Source organism: Neopsephotus bourkii, unplaced genomic scaffold, assembly GCF_033783945.1.
Source record: "Neopsephotus bourkii isolate Nb327-2 ecotype Australia unplaced genomic scaffold, CSIRO-AGI_Nbou_v1 NB_1680, whole genome shotgun sequence".
NCBI classification, from domain to species: domain Eukaryota; kingdom Metazoa; phylum Chordata; class Aves; order Psittaciformes; family Psittacidae; genus Neopsephotus; species Neopsephotus bourkii.
In genome coordinates this window covers 704,069-721,853 of record NW_026902154.1, presented here as the reverse complement: position 1 = coordinate 721,853, position 17,785 = coordinate 704,069, and the positions used below count along the sequence as shown (strand labels likewise).

Sequence of the window (17,785 nt, the reverse complement as noted above, 5' to 3'; positions counted from 1 at the left end):
AATCTGTTATCGTTCATGCTTAAGTAAAACAGATGAAAGCACAGCCCGGCCCTGGAAATAAGGACTTTGCTTCATGGAAGTGGGCCATGAAGGATAAAGGGTCCCCTAGGTCAGCCAATAAAATACCAGCATCCCAACCACTCTGACACAGCTTCAAAACCCTCCCAGCATTATCTGGCATCACTGTAACCCCAGCAAAACTCCAGGGACATCTGGATCAACAAGAAAGCAGCAGGATTCCTGGAAAAATACCACTTCTTTGCAAAGTTGTACTGTGATGAGTACCGGTAATGTGAGTGACTGCAATTAGCCAAGTTGTCTTGTACCTGAAGGTTTGATGGGTATAGGAAACCTGTGCAAAACCACCTTTGGGGTGCCCAGTTTGGCTGGGACACCTTGGAGTTCTCTGCTCTGCATCTGGGCTCAGTCTTCAGCTGGCACAGGCCAGCCCTGCAAGCCTCTCCTGCAGCAAAGCAGCGGTGCCAATCCTGGGTGCTGGCGAGCAGAGCTGGTGGCAGTGTGGCCACGGGTGCATAAGGACTTCTTTATGAGCCTCCTGCTGTCTGTGAACAGCGGCTGCTTCGTGCGAGGGGCCAGCCAGACACTCACCTCAGAAGGCCTCTGTGTGCAGAGGGAAGGGTGTCCTGAGGGCAGCATGTCCTTCACTTGCTGTCCCCAAAGGCCCTCATCACCTTTTCAACCTCCAGCTGCTGGAGGCTCTCCCCGTGCATTGATCTGGCCGTGCTGGTATGGCAGGGGGTGTCCATGGAATGGGGGGGGCTGCACCTCTTGTGTCCTTGCTGCCCACTCACACAGTATCACAGTATCACAGTATGTTAGAGATTGGAAGGGACCTCAAAAGCTCATCCAGTCCAATCCCCCTGCCGGAGCAGGAACACCTAGATAAGGTTACACAGGAACGTGTCCAGGCGGGTTTTGAATGTCTCCAGAGAAGGAGACTCCACAACCTCCCTGGGCAGCCTGTCCCAGTGTTCTGTCACCCTCACTGAGAAGAAGTTTCTTCTCAGGTTTAAGTGGAACCTCTTGTGTTCCAGTTTGTACCCATTGCCCCTTGTCCTATCATTGTTTGCCACTGAGAAGAGCCTGGCTCCATCCTCGGGACACTCCCCCTTTATATATTTATATACACTAATAAGGTCACCCCTTAATCTCCTCTTCTCCAAACTATAGAGACCCAGCTCCCTCAGTCTTTCCTCATAAGGGAGATGCTCCACTCCCTTAATCATCTTAGTTGCCCTGCGCTGGACTCTCTCCAGCAGGTCCCTGTCCTTCTTAAACTGAGTCAGGAGCAGGGGAGCAGCTCAAGTGCTCAGTGAGCTGCAGGGCTCATATGCCCATAGGATCAGCTCCTGTTGGAGCAGTTGCAGGGGGAAGTTTCCTAGCCACAGGGAAGCATGGCCTGAAGGAAGCGTGGCCCCCAGTCACCATCCCCTCCTTGCCTGGAGTGAGGGTGCCCCACTGCGCTTTCCTGGTACCTGCCAAAGGGGCTGGTGATGATCCTTGGCTGTGCAGGACATGCAGGGCAGTATGTGCAACCCATCTCTCAGTCCTGCACTGGGGGGATCTTCAGTGTGCCCCCAACAACACTGGTGCTGGGAGGAACATGAACACTGCATGACCCCATGATACTGGCACCCCGAGATCTGCAAGGGCACCCTTCTTGTGACTATGACACCAACTCACCCCAGAAGCCTTGCACCAGGAGCATGGGGCTGCTCCCATGTAGAAAGCAGAGCAAGGAAGACACCCTTCCTAAAGACACTTTTATTAGAGGATACAAGGAGCTGGACCATGTCACTTGCTGCCAGCTCTCTCTGCCAAGTCCCCTGGTGTGCCAGGGGTGCTGGCAGAGGCAGGCACCCCCAGAGTGGGGGCACAGGGCTTTCCTTGTAGACTTTTTGACAGGTTTCACTGTGGTGGCTTTGCAGAACCAGCCTTGAGCAAGCATTACAGGAGAGGGATGTCTCTAATGGGCCAAAAACTGGGAACACTGAGCTGAACCCACTTCATCACTTCCTGGGAGAAACCCAGGCTTGGCCCCACACCCGCCTCCAAATGAGCTCAAAACTCATGTGGGGACACAAAAGCTGTGACCTTGAAGACGTGTTTGCCCAGGAGGGCCTTGTGGGAGAACTCGCTCATCTCCAGCTCCACCTCCAGTGTGGCTGGTCCCACCACGGGGCTGGTGATCACCAGTTCTCCTGCCTGCGGGCGGAGCGCCTCACAGCAAAGACACCCCAGCCCTGGCCACCAGTGATGCAAAGTGCAGGCTGTCACCCCCGAAGCGGGTGGTGGTCATCTTGAAGAGCACGTGGGGCACAGTGTGGTTGGCCCAGAGCAGCAGGTAGTGGAAGGAGATGGAGGTAGGGGCCTGGTGGCAGGCTCGGCTCCCTATGGGGCATGGGTTCCAGGCACTGGCTGCCAGAAGGGGAACTGCTGCTCAGTGCCGTGCTTTGGCTCTCAGGGAGCTGCCTGCATCCTTGCCAATTAGCCGAGCCCATGCCACAAGCTGGGCAGAGCAACCCAAGACACTCACATCTAAGTGTGCCCAGCATCGGATCTCTGTCCCACCCTGCCTCTACCAGGCAAATGCCATGCCTTGCAGGGATGCAGCTCTGGGTCAAACTCTGAGGCTGGGAATAGGGGTACCACAGTCCCAGCTGGAGGCTAGGGATGGAGCCAGGCTCAGATGTACAGGATGTCCCTGCTCATTGCACGGGGTTGGACTCGATGCCCTTTGAAGGTCCCTTCCAACCCAAACTGTTCTCTGATTCTATGAGCAGGAGCAAGGATGCTCCTCTGACTGGGTGGCTTGTGCTCAGCTGCAAAGCAACTCAGCCTCAAGAATGGAGCCGGGGGCTTGTTGCCTGCTGAATGACAGCTGACAGCACTGCCTGGATGTGTAGCATGGTAGCATGTGCAGCCTGGAGCTCTTGGGGGACAGGACGTTGCATGAAGCTACCATGTACTGGAGTGCATCCCCAGCCACCAACGGGGAGCGTGCCAACCACACCCAGGCAATTTGCCACACAATATGGTCCCCTGGAGCACAGGACCCATCCCCAGGGTGATGACGCAGCCCAAGCCACACACAGTACTCACAAGGCAGAGGTCTTGACGTAGCTGGTGTTGTGGCGTGGCGGGGGGCACTTGGGGGGCAGCTGCAGGATGCCCATGGCCAGCCAGGCTGTCAGCAGGACGAGGAGCATCATGCCGGGGCTGGATGAGATGAGGTTCTGTCGGTACGGCTCTGCCAGGCTCCTGCACTCACTAGGATTTATCCACAGCACGGGCCCGGGTGTTTGTTGGTTTTTCCCCTGGCCAAGGCCAAGCCGCAGGGAAGTTTCCCTTTGGCACTGGGACCAGCCTCTTCCTTCCCTTCCCTTCCCTCTCCACACGCACACCAGAGGCTTTGGGGCCTTCCATGTCACAGGAAAGGCTAGCAGATGCCGGGGCCAGGTGATGGCTGTCACAGCACTTGCTGGTATGCCGGTGGTGCCGGGCTCCCCCACGGCCAGCCCCAGCTCTGGGGGTGCCTGCACGCAGGGCTGCAGGAAGAGGCTAATCCAAGCGTTTGCTGAGTGTGGGAAAACATCCAGGAGAAGGAATGGATTTGGGATCAGTGGTGGGGGCTGGCTCTCCAGTGGGGCTGGGGATGGAGGAGAGCAGCTGGGCAGAACCAAGGACTCGCTGGCCTCGGTGTGGTTTTGCTGAGCTCAGCCATGGCTGGAGCTTAAAGGGGATATGAGGGCTCTGCTGCAGCCTAGAGCTGGGGCGCAGGTTGGCATTAGAGTCAGCATTAGCATTAGGGTCAGGGTCTTCCCATCCCAACCCTGGCTTGGCGGTGGGGCTGGGGCAAAGCAAGGCTTCTGACCCCGGTGCAGGGCATCCCAGCGGGGCTGCAGCCCAGGCCCTGGGAGCTGTCTCCTGCATTCGCACCAGTGAGCAACTGTTTTGACAGAGCTATTACTCACCCGTCAAGCTTTTGTTTGAGCTGACCAGTGCTGCCTGTCTGAGTCCTGAATAGGATCAAATCCTGCAACCAGACACACACACAAGCACGCAAGAGCGCGCAGGACCACGCAGCCGAGCTGAACCCAACACCAGGGCTGCTGCAGAGGGGCTCATCTCCCCCAGATCCTCCCTGTGGAGCTGTGGGGTCTGGCTCCCCCCACCCAGACACCTGTATGAAGTTCCTGGTGCTGCTGGTTTGCAGCCTCCTCGCATGGAGGGTGGCTGAGACTCGGTCGGATGCTCCACAGAAGTTGTCTCGGTTGGCTCCTGGAGGTAATCGGGAAGAGAGGTTGGGGGTGGCAGATTTAAGGGTGCACCCTGGGCACTGTCCCCTAAACCAGGCCAGGCAGGCAGGGGGCTAGGTGGGTAATAGGAATCCTGGGGTGGCAACAGGAGACTTGGTGGGTGATGAGGGCTGGAATAGGATGGGGCTGGAAGTGGGGGGCATGGGGCTGGTGATGGCATGGGGCTGGGAGGCTGGGCTGGTGCTGGGGGCCATGGGGCTGGTGATGGGAGCTGATGATGGGGGCTAGTGATGGGTGCAGCTTGGTGCAGTTTGGGTGCTGGCAGGACGGAGGGGGGTGGTGGGAACTGGGTACATTCCTAACAGACTCAGCCCACTCATGTGAGACAGGGGCTCAGTGAGCTGAACCCCCCTGGCCCCTGCCCCTTTTGTGCTCCCAGCCCAAAAGCGCTTTCTTCTCTCCCGTTGTGTCTCCATGGAGACCCGGGTGCCTTCCCCGTATCCCTGGCTGCGGCGGATGGCAGGATCCTTCAGGGGGCCTTGGAAGCAGCCATCGGGCACACCAGAGGATTCAGGGAAGGCACTTGCACCACACAGTGCCTCAGTCCCAGCCTCTGCTGTCACCCCTCCCAGCTCTCAGCGTGAAGGAGACCTTCCTGGTGCTCTCGCTGCACAACAAGCTGAGGAGCAAAGTGCAGCCCCCCGCCGCCAACATGCAAAAGCTGGTGAGCCCCCCCGCAGGCATGTGTCTCCCCCTTGGATGTCCCCATCCACCTCCCACTGCATGCCCAGGGAGGGGGGCAGCCCATGGGTGCTATGCAGTAGTTCATTAACAAGCTAACAGAGCAGAAGAGCTGGCCAGCGTGGGGCTAGCCCCTGGTCCTGCCAGATCTGGTGCACACCAAAGACAGACCTGGTGCCTTGGGGTCCCTATGGGGTCCCCCATGTCCCATAACGGCCCTCAGTGCCCCCTAGTCATATCACACCTACACACACCAAGGGCACGGCTGGTTCCCTAGAGTGTTCTCCATGTGCCACGATGGTCCTTGATGTTTCCCAGTCACCCCACACCTGTATATACGAAGAGCAGGGCTTGTTCCCTGGAGTCCCCTCGCAGCATCCCCCAGGTTCAACCTCCTGATGTCCCTCAGCAATCCCCAGCATTAACCCCCTTGGTGGTCCCCAGACACCCGCTGGGCTGTCCCGCAGCTTCCCCCGCACTGGGCCCGTCCCTGGGGACCTCAGTGGCTCACGCTCCCCCCTGCAGGAGTGGGACGAGGAGCTGGCCCGGCTGGCAGGGGAGCGGGCAGCCAGTTGCCTGCAAGGCCCCGCTCCGCCGCCGGCGCCACAGCTGGGCTGGAGCGAGGTGCTGCTGCCGGTGGCCACCGGGGACTTCGGGGTCGTGCTGGAGCGCTGGTTCGCCGAGGGCCGACGCTACGACTACGGGACAGGGCGCTGCGCCGGCAATGCCACCTGCCGCCATTACACCCAGGTGGGCGAGGGAATCTGGGGGGGCTCCGGAGGCCCCTGGGCCGGGGTGACACGCCTCTCCCGCAGCTGGTGTGGGCAACGGCGGGGCGGCTGGGCTGCGGCCGCTGCCTCTGTCCCGGCGGGCACGGCCCCAGCGAGGCCTTCGCCTGCGCCTACTCCCCAGGGTAAGCGCCGAGAACGGGAAGGGGCGGGCGCACGCACACCTGTGGGCGGGGCCTTGGGGCCGGTGCGGAGGGCGCGTGGAGGGGGGAATGCGGTGGGATGGTGCTGCTGGGGGCGGGGCCTCCTCGGGGGTGCGTCAGGTGGACGGGTGGACTGGCCAATAGGGATTTGTGGTGCTAGGTGGGGGCATGGCCTTGTGTCAAGAGGTGGGCGTTACTCGTTGTGTGGGCGGAGCTTGCTGGTTGTGGGCGTGGTGTTTGCCATAAATGGGTGTCGGTTGACGGAGTGGGCGTGGAGTTTTGTGGAGTGGGCGTGGTCAGAGTTTGCCCGGGGGGGCGTGTCTTGGTGGGCTGTGGGCGTGGTTTAGTCCGGAAAGGGGCGTGTCTTGTCGCTGTGAGCGGGGCTCCAGCTGCCTGGGGGGACAGGGGCAACTGGGAGGTGTCGGGGACGCCCGTCCTGCCCTACAAGCAGGGCCCCTGGTGCTCCCTCTGCACCGCCGATCTCTCCGGATGCTTCAAGTCCTGGGACCACAGCGGCGGGCTCTGTGGTGAGAACCCGCGGCCGGTCCCACACCCCAGCCCCTGAGTGCCCTCCAGAGACACCACAGGCCTTGATTCCCATATCTGTGCCATGCCCAGAGGTGCCCAGGAACCCTTGTCGGATGAGCTGCAGGAACAATGGGCGCCTTGACATGAGCAGCTGCCAGTGCGCCTGTCCCCCGGGGTACACGGGAAGGTACTGCCAAGGTGAGAGGGGCGCCCGCAGAACCCCTGCCTTCCCTTGCCTTAGAGACGTGTGTATGGCCAGTGCAGAGCGTGTGTGCACAGGGTGGGTGCAGTGCGTGCATGTGCAATGTCAGTGCAGGGCATGGGCATGGGCATGATCTGAGGGCTGGAGCAGCTCTGCTCTGGAGCCAGGCTGAGAGAGCTGGGCTGGTTCAGCCTGGAGAAGAGAAAGCTCCCGAAGGGGAGACCTGAGAGCAGCTCCAGTGCCTCAAGGGGCTGCAGGAAACCTGGAGAGGGGCTTGGGACAAGGGATGTAGGGACAGGACAAGGGGAATGGCTTGAACCTGACAGAGGGAGACTGAGATGAGATCTTGGGAAGAAGTTCTTCCCTGTGAGGGTGCTGAGGTGCTGGCACAGGGTGCCCAGAGAAGCTGTGGCTGCCCCATCCCTGGCAGTGCTCAAGGCCAGGTTGGACACAGGGGCTTGGCGCAACCTGGTCTAGTGGGAGGTGTCCCTGCCCCTGGCAGGGGGCTGGAACTGGATGAGCTTTAAGGTACCTTCCAGCTCAAACCAGTCTGGGATTTTGTGGCCAGTGCAGCAGTCATGGTCTGCTCGGTGCCCACAATTACACAGTTGTGCAGCACAAACATGCACCGGCTCAGCTCAGTGCAGCACCCGCTGTGCAGAACCAGCTCAGCTGGGATGGGCAGGGGCTGCTGAGCCCCCACCAGCTAGCACAGCTCTTCTCCCGCAGTGAGGTGCAGCGGGCAGTGCCTCCACGGCAAGTTCAGGAAGGAGGAATGCTCCTGCCTCTGCGATGTGGGCTACGGCGGCGCTGAGTGCGGCAGTGAGTCTGTGCTGCAGGGTGGCAGCAGGGATCTGCAGGCTGGGACCCCTGGAGCGGGAATATGGGTCCTCTGGCAGGGCCACTGGCACAGGGATCCACCTTCTGCCTGTGTCCCCAGCAAAGATTCGGTTCCCCTTCCACGCCTGTGATGTGCAGATAGATGGCGACTGTTTCATGGTGTCCTCTGAGGCTGACACCTATTATGGAGCCAAACTAAAGTGCCAAGTGAGTCCCTGGGGTACACCAGCTGAACAATGCCATCATGCCACAGCTCCCCATGAACCCTTCCACTGCCTGGGCCATGTGTCTGGTTCTGACTTGCTCCATTCCCTGCAGGAGAAAGGGGCAATGTTGGCCCAGATCAGAAACCAGAAGGTCCAGGATATCCTGGCTTTCTACCTCAGCCGCTTAGAGACCGGTAACAGGGTGACAGACACCGATTTCGAGACTGGGAACTTCTGGATTGGTAAGTGGTGGTCGTGGGCAGGGTGCGGGGTACACGGGGTCCTGGTGGATGTACCACCCCGCCTCCTACTACTCCAGGCCTCACCTACAAGATGTCTAAGGCTTCCTTCCGCTGGAATGTGGGTGAGCCGTCCTCCTTCACCAGCTTCGCTTTCGGACAGCCAGACAACCAAGGGTAAGTTCCTGTCGGACCTGCAGGACACCAGACTTCAGTGTGGTGTCACCACCATGCCCCTGTGGTGGCTGGCTTCACACACATCTCCTCCCCATACCCATGGGGACACAGGTTTGGGAACTGTGTGGAGATGCAAGCATTGGCTGCCTTCAACTGGAACGACCAGCGCTGCAAGACCCGGAACCGGTACATCTGCCAGTTTGGTGAGTGAGTGGCTGGAAGCCCACCTGCACCTTCCCTGGGTGCTGAGCCCCAGGGGTGCAGGCTCCTGGCTCTGCAGGGTCTGTTCCTGCTACCAGCCCTGCTCAGACACTGACTCTGATATCCCATCACAGCCCAGGAGCACATCTTCTTGTGGCAGCGGGACCCCTGAGCCAGCAGCTCCAGGCCCTGGCCAGCGCTGGCTGCTGCACTGAGCCCATGGCTCAGGATGACCCCAGTGCTGTGCCAAGCCCAGGCCACGAAGGCCCCCTTCCTGGCTCCCCCGCACAGGAGATGGGGGCTGTCAGGACCTGGTGTACCCACTTTACATCAGCATCCCTAAAACTGCATTGTCTTCTGCCTCTCACCTTCCTGTTGCCATCACGCTGTGAATGCCCTGCGGGCAGGGAGATACCAGGTCCAACAGCATCCTCCTCCTCAATTGGTAGCAGGGGCATATCCAGACCTAGGTGCAGATGCCATGAGGGGTCAAGGGGGGAATTCTTAGTGGGCACAAACCTCAGCATGTCTCAGGGTGAGGACCAGCTCAGCTCTCACACTGGGAGTCCCCCAGCCTGACACCACAGGTTCCTCGTCATGATCTTGTCTTTCATGATCACCCAGTTCCTCACCATCACTTGGGTGGCTAATAAAGACCTCTTCTTTGGGAAGAGCAGTTTGTCTTCTTCTCTTGTGCCAGATCCACCAGTCTCTCTGTCTAGCACAGCCCACATCCTGCCTACACAGGGTGGTACCTCCAGCTCCATCTGTGGATGAATGGAGCTGGAGGATGGAGGAGAGTCAACCAGCACCTCTTGGCTGGGCTCACGTCTCCAGCACTTTGGAGGTGTTTTGGGGGTGGACTTAGTCAAGAGCTGTTTCTTCCAGCCCCAGGCCAGCCCCGGGCTGCAGCACCCCATATGCTGGCCACAGGCGTGTGCCCCTGACGCTGGTGGATGTTGCTGAAGAGGACGAGCCACATCACCATCTGTAAGGCTGGAGAGAGGTGGTCAAAGCTGGGTACAACTGAGCCAGGAAGGCAAGAGTCCAGCATGTCAGAGGGGGCTGGAGGTCCCAGGTGGGGTAAAGAGCTCAGGGAGGATGGGGATGAGGACAGGGCCAGGGTCAGGGGAAGGATGGAGCCAGGGATGGGGATGAGGACAGGGATGGACTGAGGATGGGGATGGGAAGAGGCATGAGGAGGGGATGAGGATGGGGATGGGAATGAGGATCGTATAAGGATGGGGATGAGGATAGGGGTAAGGACAGGATGAGGATGGGGATTAGGAGGGGCGTGAAATGGGGATAAGGAGAGGGTGGAGGATGGCAATGAGGACGGGGATAATGAGGGGATGAGAGTGAGGATGGGGACAGGAACGGGGATGGGATGAGGACAGGGATGAGGACGAAGACGAGGATGAGGACGGGAATGAGGATGAAGGTGGGCGTGAGGATGGGGATGAGGATGGATGTGTGGATGGGAACGGACAGCCGCGGTGCTGCAATAAAGCGTCCCTGCGCAAGGGGTGGGGCGTGCTCTCCTCCCCTTTCCCCCTACCCCGGCGTGTCGGGGTGGTGCGGCCCGCGCCCCCCTGCCAGCCCCCGGATGTGGTAGGGCCCGCTCGGTGGCGGCGCGCTCAGGCCGGTGCCGGTGCCGGTACCTGGTGCGGGTCCGGGTCCGGTGCCGCGGGGGGATGACGCTTTTCGGCAGCAGGGACGCGGGCTGGAGATGTGAGTACAGACCCAGAGCCGGCCCCGCACCCCCTCCGCGGGTGACACCCCCGGCACCGGCCCCGTTCGCACATCCCTTCCCGGGGGATGCTCCGGCACCGGCAGCCCAGCCCGGGCCACGGGTGTCGCCCCGCAGCCAACCTCCTGCTGCCCGTTCGTGCCCCACAGCCCCACTCCGGGCATGGCCGTCCCCGGTGCCGCGGTCCCTTCTCGCGGACACGCGCGTCCTCCCGGTACCGAGCAGCCCCCACCCAGGTACCAGCTCCTCCCCAGGGCTGGGGTACCTCCCGCTACCGGCATGCTTAGTCCTCCCCATGCCGTTACTCCCAGGTCAGGGATGTCTTCCCAGTGCCGGGATGGCCCCGACACCATTCCCTCCCAGGACAGGGATGTCTTCCCAGTGCCGGGATGGCCCCGACACCATTCCCTCCCAGGTCAGGGATGTCTTCCCAGTGCCGGGATGGCCCCGACACCATTCCCTCCCAGGACAGGGATGTCTTCCCAGTGCCGGGATGGCCCCGACACCATTCCCTCCCAGGACAGGGATGTCTTCCCAGTGCCGGGATGGCCCCGACACCATTCCCTCCCAGGACAGGGATGTCTTCCCAGTGCCGGGATGGCCCCGACACCATTCCCTCCCAGGACAGGGATGTCTTCCCAGTGCCGGGATGGCCCCGACACCATTCCCTCCCAGGACAGGGATGTCTTCCCAGTGCCAGGATGACACCGACACCATTCCCTCCCAGGACAGGGATGTCTTCCCAGTGCCGGGATGGCCCCGACACCATTCCCTCCCAGGACAGGGATGTCTTCCCAGTGCCGGGATGGCCCCGACACCATTCCCTCCCAGGACAGGGATGTCTTCCCAGTGCCGGGATGGCCCCGACACCATTCCCTCCCAGGACAGGGATGTCTTCCCAGTGCCGGGATGACCGACACCATTCCCTCCCAGGACAGGGATGTCTTCCCAGTGCCATGGCCCCGACACCATTCCCTCCCAGGACAGGGATGTCTTCCCAGTGCCGGGATGGCCCCGACACCATTCCCTCCCAGGACAGGGATGTCTTCCCAGTGCCGGGATGGCCCCGACACCATTCCCTCCCAGGACAGGGATGTCTTTCCAGCAGCAGGATGTGCCTCTGCCACTACAGTGAAAGGAGCCCAGACCCAGGCCCATGCCCCTGGGGTGACGAAGCCCTGTTGTCCCAGGTCCCCTCTGTGCAGGTGGGCTGTGACAGTGTCCCTGGGGTCCCTGGCTGGGGTGCTGAGCTCTCTGTCACACTGGCAGGGAGGGGAGCAGGATGGATGCTGGATGGATGGATGTGATGGGCTTTAGCAGCAAGCTTCGCCTCCCTGGGGTGCTGTGGACAGAAATGGGTGCCAGCATCACAGGGTGAATGGAGCACCTTCCCCAGCTCACCTCAGAGCAGAGCTAGCCCCCAGACCTCATCACAAAAGGTGACAGCCTGGAAAGCACACAAGTGCCAGCTTCCTACAGCTTGGGAGCCCTCTCCTCAGCAGGGATTGGAGGGGTTTTGCTCTGACAGATTGAGAAGAGCTGTGCCCGATGTGCCTGCTGCTGGGGCAGCCTGGAGCTCTCTGAGGAGCTGGTGTGCTCCCAGAGGACCCAAGAAGCTTCAGCTCGGGGTTCCTGGTGCAGCGGCATCTGCACGGTCAGTGGTGCCTCACGCTTACCATGGCCAAGGGGGAGCATGCAAGAGGGAGCCTTCAGCATCTCACCCACTGTCTCGTACCCCAGAGGTCAGAGATATTTTCGACCCCCCCAGGTAATTATGTGGAGATGTTAGCAAAGCATTGCTTGAGGTGGCTCTCAAGTGTATACCCAGAAAACAGATTAAAGCTGGCTTTTATCATAGGATCAGCCTGGTTGGAAAAGACCTTTAAGATCAAGTCCAACCATTGCCCAGCACTGCCAAGGCCACCACTGAACCATGGCAGTAAGGGCCCCATCTACACGGTGTGTGAACACTTCCAGGGTTGGTGACTCCACCATTGCCCTGGGCAGCCTGTTCCAATGCCTGAACACTCTTTTGGGGAGCAACTGTTCCTAACATCCAGTATAAACCTCCCCGTTGCAGCTTATATTGGTGCTGCCTGTGAAACCCCAGAGGAGGGGTGAAGAGCATCACTGGGGAGGTGTGATATGCATGTTTGGAGATACCTCCATCTATGTCTCGGCATCATAGATGTCCTGGCAGTCTTTGGGAGTGGGATGCATCTGGGAGCAGGGCTACTTCCATCCCTGGCACCCATCCGTGGTGGGCAGAGCTCACCAGCATCCTGAGGCTCCTGGAAACATGGCCCAACCACCCAGCAAGCAATAGGAAAAGAGGATTCACCATGGTGGTGGTGGGAAATGTCTCTGGGGGTTAATTACCCTCATCATAAGAGGTGTGTTCTGCTGCTCTGATTGGAGCTGTGATGGGTGCAGGCTCCTGGGAATGGGGCATCAATGGGAAAGGGCTGCTGCAGGGACAGCCAGAGCTGCTCCATGTCCTGTCACAACCCTGGGCCACTCCTATCCTCCACAAAAACTTAAATCTAGAAAGAGCTGACATCTTCTAGCTCATCCTGCAGATCACAGAATCGTAGAATGGTTTGGGTTGGAAGGGACCTGAAAGCTCATCCAGTTCCAGCCCCCTGCCACAGGCAGGGACACCTTCCACTAGAGCAGGTTGCTCCAAGCCCCGTGCAACCTGGCCTTGAACACTGCCAGGGATGGGGCAGCCACAGCTTCTCTGGGCACCCTGTGCCAGGGCCTCAGCACCCTCACAGGGAAGAACTTCTTCCTTATATCCAACCTTAATCTTCTCTGTTTCAGTTTTAACCCATTACCCCTTGTCCTATCTCTACAGTCCCTAATGAAGAGTCCCTCCCCAGCATCCCTATAGGCCCCCATCAGATACTGGAAGGCTGCTCTGAGGTCTCCACGCAGCCTTCTCTTCTCCAGGCTGAACAGCCCCAACTTCCTCAGCCGATCTTCATACGGGAGGTGCTCCAGTCCCCTGATCATCCTCGTGGCCTCCTCTGGACTTGCTCCAGCAGCTCCATGTCCTTCTTACACTGAGGACACCAGAACTGCACACAGTGCTCCATGCTCTGGAGTGGACATCTCCAGCTGGGAAAGGAGTGTAGCTCATGAAGCCAGTGTGGGGTAGGGTGTTGACATCGTTTTTCTTCCCACTGGTCACCCTGCTCTTTTGTCTTTCCTCAGATCTGGACATGGCCAGAGAGCCCAAGCTGAGCCGGGCCAGGCTGGGCCAGAAGCGGCAGCATGGCAGCAGCCTGTACCAGTGAGTGCTAGGGCTGGGGTCTGTCCCATCCTGCTCCTCTTCCTCCCCTGCTCTCCATCACTCCAAACCCAGCCTGTATGTGGTGGTGGACATGGGTCTGCAGGATGTCTGATGGGGCCTGGACACACTGGTGGTGGCTGAAGCCCTTGCTGGTTGCCAGCCATGGGGTATAGAGGTATCTTCCCCATCTGAAGGTGCAGGGAGAAGTGCCCATGGTCTCCACATGTTACAAACGTTGATGCTGGTGTAGTTCTGGCCTTTCGGTGCTGTTACTCAGGGGACAGATCCCCCTGCAGAGGCACAGTGGTGGTGGTGGCCCTGCTGATGGCAGTACATGATGGTGGTGGTAGCAGATCAGGTCCCCATTCCTGTGTGCTTCCAGTTCCCTGCTTGGCAGGCGTGTGGTGAGGAGGGGAGGGAGCTGGTCTCCGTCTGTCTCATTAGAGCTTTTTGTGAAGCCCTGATTGAACTAATCGCTCTGCCTGTTGCCATGGCGCCACAGGGATGCAGAACGGGCAGGGCAGGGACCGATGGTCCCCTCAGCCCCGGGGCAGGGGCATGGCAGCTGCTGCTTTGGCTCTTTTCAGTGGATGCTTTGAGCCAAGAGCTGAGCCAGGAAGAACCCTCTCTGTGTCCCTAGCTGGGTGCTGGACCCCAAAGCCTGGTCTCTTGTAGTGCCACCAGTACTTCTGCACAGGCTCTGGGCAGCAGCAGCCATTGGAGCTGGCACCTTTCCCATGCCCTGTGCATGGGTTGGGATCCTCCCACCTGCTCATTTACCTCTTCCCCAAGGCAGGTTGTGACCTTCCTCCTCGGGTTGACAGTGGGATGTGAAGCGTTCACCATCCCCATTGCAGCAATGGGAAGCTGGGAGGCAGCAAGGCTGGACCCAAAGCTCCCAAAACAACCCCGGGAGCAGTCATCAGGGACAGATCGTGGCCCCCTAGTGTTGCCAGCTCATCCTTACTGGGAGGACTGGAGCTTGCGGGCTGCTTTCTGTGCAGACTATTGCTGAATGAGACAATGTGGCTGGGGGTGCCTTTGCTCTGTGATGGGCTCTGAGCTGCCTCCTGTGCTGGGCAAGCCTTGGTGGCCCAGGCAGGGCACCCCAATTTGCCCTCCTCAGCGGACCTCCAGCTCTCCCTGAGCTCCAACATCAGTCCCATGGTGGCAAACTCATCTGCAGCAAAACCTGAAGCCCTGGGGGACCTCACACTGGTCCCCCCGTTCCCAGCAGTGTGGCTAGGGAAGGCTCCTCATCCCAGCAATGCTCTCCCCTTGGGTTTGGCTTAATCCCACACCCCCTGACTCTGGGAGAGCTGAAGCAGCAAAATGAGCTTCAGCATCTTTCCTCCTGCTCCCGGTCCACGACGCATGGTTCATTACTTGCACGTCAGCTGCCCCCATTGGAGGAGCTCCCTTGACAGATCTCATCTGGAGCCCAGCGAGCCTGCAGCATGCGGAGCCCTGGACCATGAAATGTAACATCAGGGGGCTCAGAATGCAGCTTCCCGAGAGCAGAGCCTGATGGTTCTGCCCCGAGGGGCTCCCTCCACCCCCACAAACACCCTGGTTTGCCTCCAGGGCACGGCCAGGAGGCCCCGGGGTGTGCTGCAGCTTGTGTGGTACCCTCCAGGATGCTCCCTAGGGATGGGGATGGAGGTGGGTGGGTGCCCCTGCAGCACCCACGGCCCTGCAGAGCAGGTGACTTCCGTTCTCCTCTCCCTCTCCTGCAGCAGTAACTGTGACCTCGATTACGATTTCTGCAGAGATGAATTCCCACACCGGTGAGCATTCAGGAGTGGGATGTGCTGAGCACATGTGGCGTTGGTCCATGGGCATCCATCACCCTGCTTTCATGAGGCTCGGTGGTGTTTATCCCTAGGCTGGAGGCTTTGGGAAGTGAACACATGGGGCAGGAGCAGTGTGTGGGGTGGACAATGCCCAGGTTAGGGGTTCTTCACCACAGAGGGCCCCTAAGAGATGCTTTCTTGGCTGGAGGGGCTGCTGCTGCTCCTCCAAAGCTGTGGTCACGCCGCTGTACTTTTGTGCCCTTGCAGGGTGTATGAGTACCAGAAGATCCCTCCCCTCATTAACCGCATCCCAGTCAAGACCAGACGAGCTCACATGGGAACAGGGGGAAAAAGCAGCCCAAGTGCACAGCCCAAGGCCAGGAGCAGCACCAGCTCCACGGTGGAACGGACGAAGCGTGAGTGTGATGGGACTGGGAGGAAGACGAGGTTCAGCCCTCACGTTTTGGTGCATTAGAGCACTGCTGGTGCCCAGAGGTCCCACTCAGCCCCACTCCTGTGAGTCCTCAGCTCTAGCAGACACAGGCTGGACTGCCCTGGGCTGGTGGCTGTCCTCTGGACCTGTCTCTCTTCCCCAAGGGTGGGGCTGTTCCAAGGGTGTTCCCCAGGGATGCTGGGTGGAGAAGATGCTCTGGAGAGAAGGATGCTCCAGAGGTGGCTGCCGAGGGCTGTGTCCCCTGGCTCCAGGTGTGCTGCAGAGCCAGGTGGGACCCTAACAGCTCCTCTCCCTGCAGTGCACGCTGAGGAGCTGCATTCCATCAAGGGGGAGCTGTGCCAGATCAAGGCGCAGGTGGACAGTCTGCTGGAGAGCGTGGATCGCATGGACCAGCGGAGAGAGCGCCTGGCAGGTGAGGGGACAGGCGCAGACCCGCCGGCACCCAGGTGGCACATTCCTAGTGCCCCCTGCTTCCCCAGGCTGGGACAACACGGTCCGGCCCCTTGGCACAAGGGGACCCTATGAGGGCAGGGTGGATGTTTGCAGGGGTACCTGTAGCTTCTGCTGTCTCTGTTCTTGCAGGGTCCAAGGAGAGTGAGAGGAAGAGGTTAGGGACAGGAGCAGAGTCACCATCCCCAGTGGAAGAGCGGTCACAGGGACAGGAGGGGAGGGGAGCTGATGGGCACAGTGACCTGCACAGCATCGACAGCACAGAGGAGAGCACAGACACAGAGGAGATGGTGAGAGTGGGGACAGGTCACAGCCTGGTTTGGGTTGGAAGGGACCTTAAAGCTCATCCAGGGACCCCTTCCACTGGAGCAGCTTGCTCCAAGCCCCTGTGTCCAACCTGGCCTTGAGCGCTGCCAGGGATGGGGCAGCCACAGCTTCTCTGGGCACCCTGTGCCAGGGCCTCAGCACCCTCACAGGGAAGAGCTTCTGCCTAAGAGCTCAGCTCAGTCTCCCCTCTGTCAGGTTCAAGCCATCCCCCTTGTCCTGTCCCTACAGGCCCTTTTCCTGCACTGTGCTCTCTGCTCTCCTGAAGTTCATCCCTGTTTGCTGGCAGCTTGTGCCCTGGTGGGGAACACCTGGTTGCGGAGTTGATGCTCCATCAGGTTCCCCCAAGCTGTCCCGACTGTGCCAGGGTGCAACCACCCCTGTCCCCAGGACAGCCCCAAGCCCCCTGCACCAGCCCCCTCTGTGTGTGTTCCTTCAGCAGCAGCAGCTCCAAAACCCCCTTTGAAGTACAAATCCCTTTCCTCCAAGCATCTGCTCCCATACTCACATCCCCCAGCTGGGTGCAGGGGTCTGATCCCACTGCTGGCACACAGCAAAGGGCAGCCATGCTCTGCGTTTCTCCTTGCAGGTAAAAAACCACTCTGGACCATGAGGGGAGCCAGTAGGCACACTGGGATGCCAAGGCCTCCCTGCCTGGCCAGCCCTTTCCATCCTGTGTTCCTATTTCTTTTGAGGCTTGCCTGCTCTGAGCACAGCCATGCCCTGCCACCAGCACCTCCACCTCCCAGCGTGGCCAGAGGAGTCTTTGTGTTCAAGTGTGCTTGGGTTTTCTTTTCCTCCTGTTTTCAGACCTAGGGATAAGACATGGCCGGGGAGGGGAGGAGAACAAAGAAAAGGACCATATCCCAAAGGAGCATCCCAAATCCTGGCTGCTCTGCCTGCCAGCATCTCCTCACCCACAGGGTGCTGTGAGCTGCAGAGAAAGCACCCCAGGGGTCCCAACCCCTATGGCACAGGTCGCATCCTGCCTGCCCACCAAGGCAAGCCCACCCTGCAGATCCATGCCAGGAATTGGTTCAGCAGGCACAGGTACAGTTCAAGAAGGAGCCCCTGCATCCCACTGTGGGACCACCCGCAGACCCCTCTAGGGGCTTTTGTGGAATCTTAGGCTGGTGCTGAGCACATCTCCAACACCAGGATGGGGGCAACACAAACCCAATTGCTCCCCATTGCCCCTGCTCTCACATGGCTCTTGGCCACAGGTCACATCTGTGGTCAGCAGGAGTACGCTTGCCAGAGCTCCTTGCCTGCACCCAAGCAGTCAGTCTATCCCCTCCCCAAACCCCCCATCTCAGCCCGGTGTCCCCATCTCCTAGGTCACCCTTCTCTCGCTGGTAGGAACTTGTTCTGTGT

The 17,785-nt window shown here is 59.9% G+C and overlaps 2 protein-coding genes across 2 annotated transcripts; both read left to right on the top strand.

The window, feature by feature from the left end:
* The first annotated feature begins 3,844 nt into the window (after positions 1-3,844).
* LOC133224431 (C-type lectin domain family 18 member A-like) lies at positions 3,845-9,018 on the top strand. The gene is made up of 12 exons (XM_061375903.1): positions 3,845-4,308; positions 4,913-5,004; positions 5,547-5,771; positions 5,837-5,934; positions 6,358-6,479; positions 6,571-6,678; positions 7,412-7,504; positions 7,623-7,729; positions 7,841-7,970; positions 8,048-8,144; positions 8,256-8,347; positions 8,480-9,018. Exons 1-12 carry the CDS (start codon positions 4,209-4,211, stop codon positions 8,515-8,517), a joined length of 1,302 nt encoding a protein of 433 aa, XP_061231887.1. The 5' UTR covers positions 3,845-4,208; the 3' UTR covers positions 8,518-9,018.
* A 977-nt stretch (positions 9,019-9,995) lies between these two features.
* On the top strand, positions 9,996-17,520 carry LOC133224446 (RNA-binding Raly-like protein). The gene is made up of 7 exons (XM_061375933.1): positions 9,996-10,076; positions 13,312-13,390; positions 15,127-15,177; positions 15,451-15,599; positions 15,936-16,049; positions 16,220-16,377; positions 17,335-17,520. The coding sequence occupies exons 1-7, from the start codon at positions 10,040-10,042 to the stop codon at positions 17,518-17,520; spliced, it is 774 nt and encodes a 257-aa protein (XP_061231917.1). The 5' UTR covers positions 9,996-10,039.
* The last annotated feature ends 265 nt before the right edge of the window (positions 17,521-17,785 follow it).